Source organism: Lonchura striata, chromosome 31 (genome assembly GCF_050655825.1).
Source record: "Lonchura striata isolate lonStrDom1 chromosome 31, ASM5065582v1, whole genome shotgun sequence".
Classification (NCBI taxonomy): Eukaryota; Metazoa; Chordata; class Aves; order Passeriformes; family Estrildidae; genus Lonchura; species Lonchura striata.
The window spans coordinates 9287852-9297140 of NC_140733.1; the positions used below are offsets into that span (position 1 = coordinate 9287852).

General features: G+C 69.3%; 2 protein-coding genes across 7 annotated transcripts; one reads left to right on the forward strand and one right to left on the reverse strand.

Moving 5' to 3' along the window:
- The first annotated feature begins 1940 nt into the window (after window positions 1–1940).
- LOC110480997 (uncharacterized) lies at window positions 1941–5044 on the forward strand. The gene is made up of 6 exons (XM_085563663.1): window positions 1941–2134; window positions 2806–3592; window positions 3692–3720; window positions 3859–3909; window positions 4376–4442; window positions 4815–5044. The coding sequence occupies exons 1-6, from the start codon at window positions 1941–1943 to the stop codon at window positions 4917–4919; spliced, it is 1233 nt and encodes a 410-aa protein (XP_085419789.1). The 3' UTR covers window positions 4920–5044.
- A 151-nt stretch (window positions 5045–5195) lies between these two features.
- LOC110480983 (ARF like GTPase 2) lies at window positions 5196–9224 on the reverse strand. 6 transcript variants are annotated; one of them, XM_085564004.1, is made up of 7 exons: window positions 9146–9224; window positions 7928–8034; window positions 6992–7154; window positions 6470–6550; window positions 5956–6154; window positions 5792–5842; window positions 5196–5671 (listed from the first exon to the last, which is right to left on the reverse strand). In XM_085564004.1, exons 1-5 carry the CDS (start codon window positions 9208–9210, stop codon window positions 6013–6015), a joined length of 558 nt encoding a protein of 185 aa, XP_085420130.1. In that variant the 5' UTR covers window positions 9211–9224; the 3' UTR covers window positions 5196–5671; window positions 5792–5842; window positions 5956–6012. The 6 variants fall into 6 exon arrangements, with proteins under 6 accessions (XP_085420130.1, XP_085420132.1, XP_085420133.1 ...); XM_085564006.1 differs by having other exon boundaries at window positions 5792–5916; window positions 6071–6154; window positions 7924–8034; XM_085564007.1 differs by lacking the exon at window positions 5196–5671 and having other exon boundaries at window positions 5740–5833; window positions 5947–6154; window positions 7924–8034.
- Window positions 9225–9289: the final 65 nt, after the last annotated feature.

The following is a 9289-nucleotide window of genomic DNA, read 5'->3' on the forward strand; positions in this document are numbered from 1 at the left end:
CTTAAAACACCCCAAAAGCCCTCAAAACTCCCCCAAATCCCTCAAAACCCCCAGAAATCCCTCAAAACTCCCCCAAATCCCTCAAAACCCCCTGAAATCCCTCAAAACGCCCAGAAATCCCTCAAAACACCCCAAAAGCCCTCAAAACCCCCAGAAATCCCCCTGAAATCCCTCAAAAACCCCTCAAAACCCCCAGAAATCCCCCAAATCCCCCCCAAATCCCTCAAAACCCCCTGAAATCCCCGAAATTCCCCCGAAATCCTTCAACCCCCCCAAAATTCCCTCAAAACTCCCCCAAATCCCTGAAAACCGCCCAAAATCCCTCAAATCCCCCCAAAATCGCTCCCTGACCCCCGAACCCCCCCAGCCCCTCAATGGTCCGGCCCCCCCGGCCCCCCCCGCGGCCGCTGCCTCATGGAAACGCCCTGGGGCTGCACTGGGACCCTCCCAGTATGACTGGGACCCTCCCAGTATGGATTGGGACCCTCCCAGTATGGACTGGGACCCTCCCAGTATGGATTGGGACCCTCCCAGTATGGATTGGGACCCTCCCAGTTTGGCCTGGGACCCTCCCAGTATGGATTGGGACCCTCCCAGTATGGATTGGGACCCCCCAGTTTGGATTTGGACCCTCCCAGTTTGGATTTGGACCCTCCCAGTATGGATTGGCACCCTCCCAGTTTGGACTGGGACCCTCCCAGTATCGACTGGGAGTGACCGCGACGCCCTTGGCCCGGCTGGGGGGAGGGGCGGTGAGGGGACAGCGGTGACACCAGTACAGACCCCAGTGACACCAGTATAACCAGTACAGACCCCAGTGACACCAGTATGACCAGTGCAGACCCCAGTGACACCGGTATGACCAGTACAGAGACCAGTGACACCAGTATAACCAGTGCAGACCCCAGTGACACCAGTATGACCAGTGCAGACACCAGTGACACCAGTATGACCAGTAAAGGCACCAGTGCAGACCCCAGTGACACCAGTATGACCAATACAGACCCCAGTACAGACACCAGTATAACCAGTGCAGACACCAGTACAGCCAGAAGCAGTGTCCCCAGTGTCCCCAGTGCCCCCCAGTCCATCCCAGTTTGTCCCAGTTTGTCCCAGTCCGTCCCAGTTTGTCCCAGTCCATCCCAGTTTGTCCCAGTTTGTCCCAGTCCATCCCAGTTTGTCCCAGTCCGTCCCAGTTTGTCCCAGTCCATCCCAGTCTGTCCCAGTTTGTCCCAGTCCATCCCAGTCCATCCCAGTTTGTCCCAGTCCATCCCAGTTTGTCCCAGTCCATCCCAGTCCATCCCAGTTTGTCCCAGTTTGTCCCAGTCCATCCCAGTTTGTCCCAGTCCATCCCAGTCCATCCCAGTCCATCCCAGTTTGTCCCAGTCCATCCCAGTCCATCCCAGTTTGTCCCAGTCCATCCCAGTTTGTCCCAGTTTGTCCCAGTTTGTCCCAGTCCATCCCAGTTTGTCCCAGTTTGTCCCAGTCCATCCCAGTTTGTCCCAGTTTGTCCCAGTTTGTCCCAGTCCATCCCAGTTTGTCCCAGTCCATCCCAGTCCATCCCAGTTTGTCCCAGTCCATCCCAGTTTGTCCCAGTCCATCCCAGTTTGTCCCAGTTTGTCCCAGTTTGTCCCAGTTTGTCCCAGTCCGTCCCAGTTTGTCCCAGTCCATCCCAGTCCATCCCAGTTTGTCCCAGTCCATCCCAGTTTGTCCCAGTCCATCCCAGTTTGTCCCAGTTTGTCCCAGTTTGTCCCAGTCCGTCCCAGTTTGTCCCAGTCCATCCCAGTTTGTCCCAGTTTGTCCCAGTCCATCCCAGTTTGTCCCAGTCCATCCCAGTCCGTCCCAGTTTGTCCCAGTCCATCCCAGTCCGTCCCAGTTTGTCCCAGTCCATCCCAGTCCCGTGGGATGGGGGGGGAATGGGGGGGTCACGTGACCCGGCGATGCTCTCGGGCCGCTATAAAGAGCCGGCACCGGATCGGGACCGGATCGGGACCGGACCGGACCGGACCGGACCGGACCGGGACCGGGACCGGACATCGGCACAACCCGGACTGGAGCCGGACCCGGAGCGGATCAAAGCCCGGGACTGGATCACGGAGCGGAGCCGGGCTAGGGACCAGAACCGGCCCCGGGGGTGGATTTGAGCAGGACCGGAGCCTGACCCGGATCCGGCCCGAACCGACCCGACCCGACCCGGATCAAAGCCTGGAACCGGAGCAGTGACGGGATCCGCATTAGGAACCAGAACCGGGCCGGGCTCGGCTCAAAGCCCGGCGCTGGATTAGAGCCGAACCGGAGCCGGGACAGGCACGGGCGTAAGACCCGGAGCCGGATCCGGGCGGGGGCGATCCCGGGGGGTCCCGGGGGTTTGGGGGGTCCCGGGGGGTCCAGGGGGGTCCCGGGGGGTCCAGGGGGATCCCGGGGGTGTCCCGGGGGGTCCCGGGGGTTCGGGGGTCCCGGGGGGTCCGGGATGAGCGGGAGGTCCCCCCGGGGGTCGCCGCCGCGGCCCCGCCCCCCCCGGCGGGCCCCGCGGGCCGGGGGGGTCCCGGGGGGGTCCCGGGGGTCGCCGGTGCCCCCGGGGAAGCTGCAGCTCCTCGAGCGCTTCTTCACCCCCCCGGGACCCCCCCCGGGCATCCCCCCGTCCTCCCCGTCCGCCTCGCCCTGCTCCTCCTCCTCCTCCGCCCCGTCCTCCTCCTCCTCCTCCTCCTCCGGGGGGGGCTCGGGGCGCCGCGGGGCCGCCCCCCGGCCCGGGGACCCCGGCGTGGGGCGGGGGTCGCGGCTGCGGGGCCGGGGGCTGAGCCGCAGCCACGAGGGGCTGGGCCCCCGGGACCCCCCCCCGGCGCCCCCCGCCCGCCGCGCCGCGCCCGGGGGCGGCCCCGGGGACCCGCGGGGCGGGCGGGGGTCCCGGGCGGGCTCCCCCCGCCGCTGCCGCTCGCTGGAGGCGCTGGGGGGGCGCCGGGGGGGGCCCCGGTTCTCCCGGTTCCTGGACGAGCTGACCCGCAGCGTGCTGAGCCCCGCCGAGCTCCGCGCGCTCGGCTGCGGCCGCGACCCCCGGGACCCGCACCGGGACCCCCGGGACCAGCACCGGGACCCCCGGGACCTGCGGGACCAGCTCCGGGACCCGCACCGGGACCCCCGGGACCCCCGGGACCTGCGGGACCTGCGGGACCAGCTCCGGGACCCGCACCGGGACCCCCGGGACCAGCACCGGGACCCCCGGGACCCGCACCGGGACCCCCGGGACCTGCGGGACCAGCTCCGGGACCCGCACCGGGACCCCCGGGACCAGCACTGGGGCCCCCGGGACCCCCGGGACCTGCGGGAGCCCCGGGAGCCCCTCCGGGACCCCCGGGACCCGCACCGGGACCCCTGGGAGCAGCACCGGGACCCCTGGGAGCGGCACCGGGACCTGCGGGACCCGCACCGGGACTTGCGGGACCTCCGGGACCCCAACCGGGAGACCCCCCGGGAACCCCTCTGGGACCTCCCCCGGGACCCCCGGAACCGGCACCGGGACCCCCCCCGGGACCGGCCAAGCTCGGGGGGCCCCCCCGGGATGGAGGAGGAGGAGGAGGAGGAGGAGGAGGGACAGGTAGGGACACACCTGGGGGGACACACCTGGGGGGACACACCTGTGTCACCTGTGGGGGGGTCCCACCTGTGCCCCCCGGTGACCGCGCTGTCCCCGCAGGTGCCGGGAGCGGCCGCCGGAGCGAGGGGGTGAGTGCGGCTGCGGGGCGGTTTTGGGGTAAATCTGGGGGATTTGGGGTCACTTTGGGGGTTTTGGGTTCAGTTTTGTGGTTTTGGGTTAAATTTGGGGGGTTTTGGGTTCAGTTTTGGGGTCCTCTTCCCCCCCAGGGCCCCCCCGGTGCGGGCGGAGCTGAACGAGCTGCGGGAGCGGATGGACAGGTGAGGGGGGAGGGGGATTGTCTGTTCCCAGTCCCTCCCAGTGCTCCCAGTTTGGCTCCCAGCCCCTCCCAGTGCTCCCAGTTTGGCCCCGGTCTGTTCCCAGTCCCTCCCAGTGCTCCCAGTTTGGCTCCCAGTGCTCCCAGTTTGTCCCCAGTTTGGCTCCCAGTCCCTCCCAGTGCTCCCAGTTTGGCTCCCAGTCCCTCCCAGTGCTCCCAGTTTGGCTCCCAGCCCCTCCCAGTGCTCCCAGTTTGGCCCCAGTTTGGCTCCCAGCCCCTCCCAGTGCTCCCAGTTTGGCTCCCAGCCCCTCCCAGTGCTCCCAGTTTGGCTCCCAGCCCCTCCCAGTGCTCCCAGTTTGGCCCCAGTTTGGCTCCCAGCCCCTCCCAGTGCTCCCAGTTTGGCTCCCAGCCCCTCCCAGTGCTCCCAGTTTGGCTCCCAGTCCCTCCCAGTGCTCCCAGTTTCCCCGCAGGCTCCGGGCCGATTTCGATCTCTCCCAGCTCCGGACGCTGCGGCTGGAGCGGCGCCTGCGGGGGCTGGTGAGGGGGGACGGGGGTTTGGGGGATTTGGGGGATTTTGGGGGGATTTTTGGGATTTTGGGGGGACATTTGGGGATTTTGGGGGGTCCGGGATGAGCTTGGGCGGGTTTGGGGGTCCCGGGTTGGATTTTGGGGCGGTTTTGGGTCCCGGGCTGATTTTGGGGTGAATTTTTGTGGTTTTGGGGTCCCGGGCCGATTTTGGGGACACGGTGGGGGAGGGGCACTGGGCGGGGCTGGGGGGACCTGAACGGGGGGAGGGGACAATGGGGGGGTGGCACGGTGGGGGAGGGGGTGACACCCCCCGGTGACCCCGCGGTGACCCCGCGGTGACCCCATGACCCCGCGGTGACCCCGGTGTCCCCTCCCCCCCAGGTGGCCGCGTTGGGCGGGGCCGAGGATGAGGAGGAGGAGGGGGGGGAGGGGCCGCTGCTGCCCCCCCCCGCCTTCAGGGACCCCCCGGGGGGGGCGGGGCCCTGAGCGCCCCCACCCCCCACCCCCCGCCCATCCCCCACCCCTCAATAAAGCGCTGAGACCCCTCCCCCACCCCCGCCAGGCCGAGTCCTTCGGAGCGCCCCAAAATAACCAAAAACTGACCCAAAAATGCCCCAAAGCTCCCCAAAACCGCCCCAGGAACCCCAAATTCCCCCAAAGCTCCCCAAAACCGCCCCAGGAACCCCAAATTCCCCCAAAGCTCCCCAAAACCGCCCCCCATCCCCCAGCCCCGTTTCGGGGTCTCTCCACATGAGGCACCCCCACGTGTCCAGCGGCTTTATTGGCTCCGGCCACGACCCCGCGACCCCCGGGTCATTTGGGGTCAGTCTGTCGGTCACTCAGGGTGGTCACTCAGGGTGGTCAGTGGTCACTCAGGGTCAGTCTGTCGGTCACTCAGGGTGGTCACTCAGGGTGGTCAGTGGTCACTCAGGGTCAGTCTGTCGGTCACTCAGGGTGGTCACTCAGGGTCAGTGGTCACTCGGGGGGGTACAGGGGTCACTCAGGGTCAGTGGTCACTCGGGGTCAGTCTGTCGGTCACTCAGGGTGGTCACTCAGGGTCAGTGGTCACTCAGGGTGGTCAGTGGTCACTCGTGGTCAGTCGGGGGGGCAGAGCCGCGCCCCCAGCTCATCCAGCACCCAGTCCAGGATGGGCAGGAGGGCACTGGGGGGCACGGGGGTCACTCGGGGTCAGTCTGTCGGTCACTCAGGGTGGTCACTCAGGGTCAGTGGTCACTCTGGTGGTCAGTGGTCACTCAGGGTCAGTCTGTCGGTCACTCAGGGTGGTCAGTGGTCAGTGGTCACTCAGGGTCAGTCTGTCGGTCACTCAGGGTGGTCACTCAGGGTCAGTGGTCACTCAGGGTCAGTCTGTCGGTCACTCAGGGTGGTCACTCAGGGTCAGTGGTCACTCAGGGTGGTCAGTGGTCACTCGTGGTCAGTCGGGGGGGCAGAGCCGCGCCCCCAGCTCGTCCAGCAGCCAGTCCAGGCCGGGCAGGAGGGCACTGGGGGGCACGGGGGTCACTCGGGGTCAGTCTGTCGGTCACTCAGGGTGGTCACTCAGGGTCAGTGGTCACTCTGGTGGTCAGTGGTCAGTCGAGGGGGCAGAGCCGCGCCCCCAGCTCGTCCAGCAGCCAGTCCAGGCCGGGCAGGAGGTCGCGCCCCGTGAAGGCCGAGCAGCCCTGCAGGCGCCAGCGGTGGCTGCGGATCGAGTCCAGCTCCAGGGCCTGGGGCGGGGGCAGGGGTCAGAGGTCATGGTGGGGTCACGGCGGGGTCACGGGGTCAGCCACGCCCCCCACGGGCTGGGGGATTCGGGGCTGACCCAGATTTTGGGGGGTCCCAGGGTTGGGGGTCCCTGGTGGGGGGGTCCCTTGGGAGGTTTTTGGGGTCCCTCCCGGGGGTTTTTGGGGGGGTTTTTGGGGGGGGTTTTGGGGTCCCTCCCGGGTGTTTTAGGGGGGGTTTTTGGGGGGGTTCTTGGGGGGGGTTTTTGAGGTCTCTCCCGGGTGTTTTAGGGGGGTTTTTGGGGGGATTTTCAGGGTTACCTCCCGGATGTCGGCGGCCGGCAGCGCCCCCGGCAGGTCCTGCTTGTTGGCGAACACCAGCAGGGCGGCCCCGGCCAGGCGCTGGGGGGGCAGCGGGGTCAGCCCCTGTCCCCGTGTCCCCCCCGTGTCCCCGTGTCCCCCCCGTGTCCCCGTGTCCCCCCCGTGTCCCCGTGTCCGTGTCCCGTGTCCCTGTCCCCGTGTCCCCCCCGTGTCTCGTGTCCCTGTCCCCGTGTCCCCCCCGTGTCCCCCCCTGTGTCCCCGTGTCCCTGTCCTGTGTCCCCCCCGTGTCCGTGTCCCGTGTCCATGTCCCTGTCCCCGTGTCCCCGTGTCCCCGTGTCCCGTGTCCGTGTCCTGTGTCACCTCCTCGCGGAGCAGGGCTCGCAGCTCGCGGGCGCACAGCTGCAGGCGCTGGGGGTCACCCCGTGTCCCTGTCCCCGTGTCCCCGTGTCCCGTGTCCCTGTCCCCGTGTCCCCGTGTCCCTGTCCCCGTGTCCCCGTGTCCCGTGTCCGTGTCCCGTGTCACCTCCTCGCGGAGCAGGGCTCGCAGCTCGCGGGCGCACAGCCGCAGGCGCTGCCGGTCGCTGCTGTCGACCACCCAGAGCAGCGCGTCCGTGCTCTCGAAGTAATTGCGCCAGTAGGAGCGGAGGGAGCGCTGCCCGCCCACGTCCCACACGTGCAGCTGGAACCTGGGGTCACGAGGGGGTCAGGGGTCACACACGGGTCACACAGGGGTCACACAGGGGTCACACAGGGGTCAGCGCTGCCCGCCCACGTCCCACACGTGCAGCTGGAACCTGCCAGGGGTCACACGGGGGTCAGGGGTCACACAGGGGTCACAGGGGTCACACAGGGGTCAGCACTGCCCGCCCACGTCCCACACGTGCAGCTGGAACCTGCCAGGGGTCACGCGGGGGTCAGGGGTCACACAGGGGTCACAGGGGTCACACAGGGGTCAGCGCTGCCCGCCCACGTCCCACACGTGCAGCTGGAACCTGCCAGGGGTCACGCGGGGGTCAGGGGTCACACAGGGGTCACAGGGGTCACACAGGGGTCAGCGCTGCCCGCCCATGTCCCACACGTGAAGCTGGAACCTGCCAGGGGTCACACGGGGGTCAGGGGTCACACAGGGGTCAGTGTGGGGTCACAGGTCACAGGCGGGCACAGGGGTCATGGGGAGGTCACAGGGGTCATCAGGTTGAGCAGCATGGCCCCTCCCCCACCCAATAGCCCCTCCCCCTCCCTGCGGCCCCTCCCCCTCCCCGCAGCCCCTCCCCACAGCCCCTCCCCACAGCCCCTCCCCCTCCCCACAGCCCCTCCCCACCCGCGGCCCCTCCCCCACAGTCCCTACCCCTCCCCGCAGCCCCTCCCCCTCCCCACAGCCCCTCCCCCTCCCCGCGGCCCCTCCCCCTCCCCGCAGCCCCTCCCCGCAGCCCCTCCCCACAGCCCCTCCCCCACCCGCGGTGCTCCAGGGTTTTGATGTTGAAGCCCAGGGTGGGGGAGGTGCCCCCCACGTCCTCCCCGTTCAGCCGCTTCAGCAGCGTCGTCTTCCCGGCGTTGTCCAATCCCCTGCGAGGGGCGGGGCCTCAGGACACGCCCTGCCCGGGACCCCGCCCCTCCACCCGGGACACGCCCCCAACAACAGCCACACCCACACCGCCCCTAGCCCCGCCCATAGCCACACCCACCGACCCCACCCCCTGAGCCCCGCCCCCACGGCCACACCCTGAGACCCCTCCCCACCGTACCCCGCCCTCCTAAGCCCCTCCCCCACCGACCCCACCCCCTGAGCCCCGCCCCCACGGCCACACCCTGAGACCCCCACACCCTCCTAAGCCCCGCCCCATGTGCCACACCCCCTGAGACCCCTCCCCACCGTACCCTGCCCTCCTAAGCCCCTCCCCTCACCTGCCCCAACCTCCTAAGCCCCGCCCCCATGTGCCACACCCCCTGAGACCCCTCCCCACCACGCCCCACCCTCCTAAGCCCCGCCCCCACGGGCCACACCCTCAGAGACCCCTCCCCAGCCTGCCCCACCCTCCTAAGCCCCGCCCCTATGTGCCCCACCCTGCCCACACCCTGAGACCCCCACACCCTCCTAAGCCCCGCCCCCATGTGCCACACCCCCTGAGACCCCTCCCCACCATACCCCGCCCTCCTAAGCCCCGCCCCCATGTGCCCCACCCTGACCACACCCCCTGAGACCCCTCCCCCACCGTACCCCGCCCTCCTAGGCCCCTCCCCCACCGGCCCCACCCTGACCACACCCCCTGAGACCCCTCCCCCACCGTACCCCGCCCTCCTAAGCCCCGCCCCCACGGGCCACACCCTCAGAGACCCCTCCCCACCCTGCCCCGCCCTCCTAAGCCCCGCCCCTCAACTGCCCCACCCTCCTAAGCCCCGCCCCCATGTGCCCCACCCTGCCCACACCCTGAGACCCCCACACCCTCCTAAGCCCCGCCCCCATGTGCCACACCCCCTGAGACCCCTCCCCACCGTACCCCGCCCTCCTAAGCCCCGCCCCTATGTGCCCCAACCTGACCACACCCCCTGAGAACCCTCCCCCACCGACCCCACCCTCCTAAGCCCCGCCCCCCGGAACCCGCAGGCCCCGCCCCTCGGCCCGGCCCCGCCCCTCGGCCCGGCCCCGCCCCGCCCCGCCCCGCCCGGCCCCGCCCACAGCACGAGCAGCCGCAGCTCTCGCTCCTTCTCGCGGAGCTTCTTCAGGATGGTCAGCAGCCCCATGGCGGCGCGGCCCCGCCCCCCCGCGCGCGCGCGGCTCGCTCATTGGCCGAGCCCCGCCCCGAGCCCCGCCCCCCCGCGC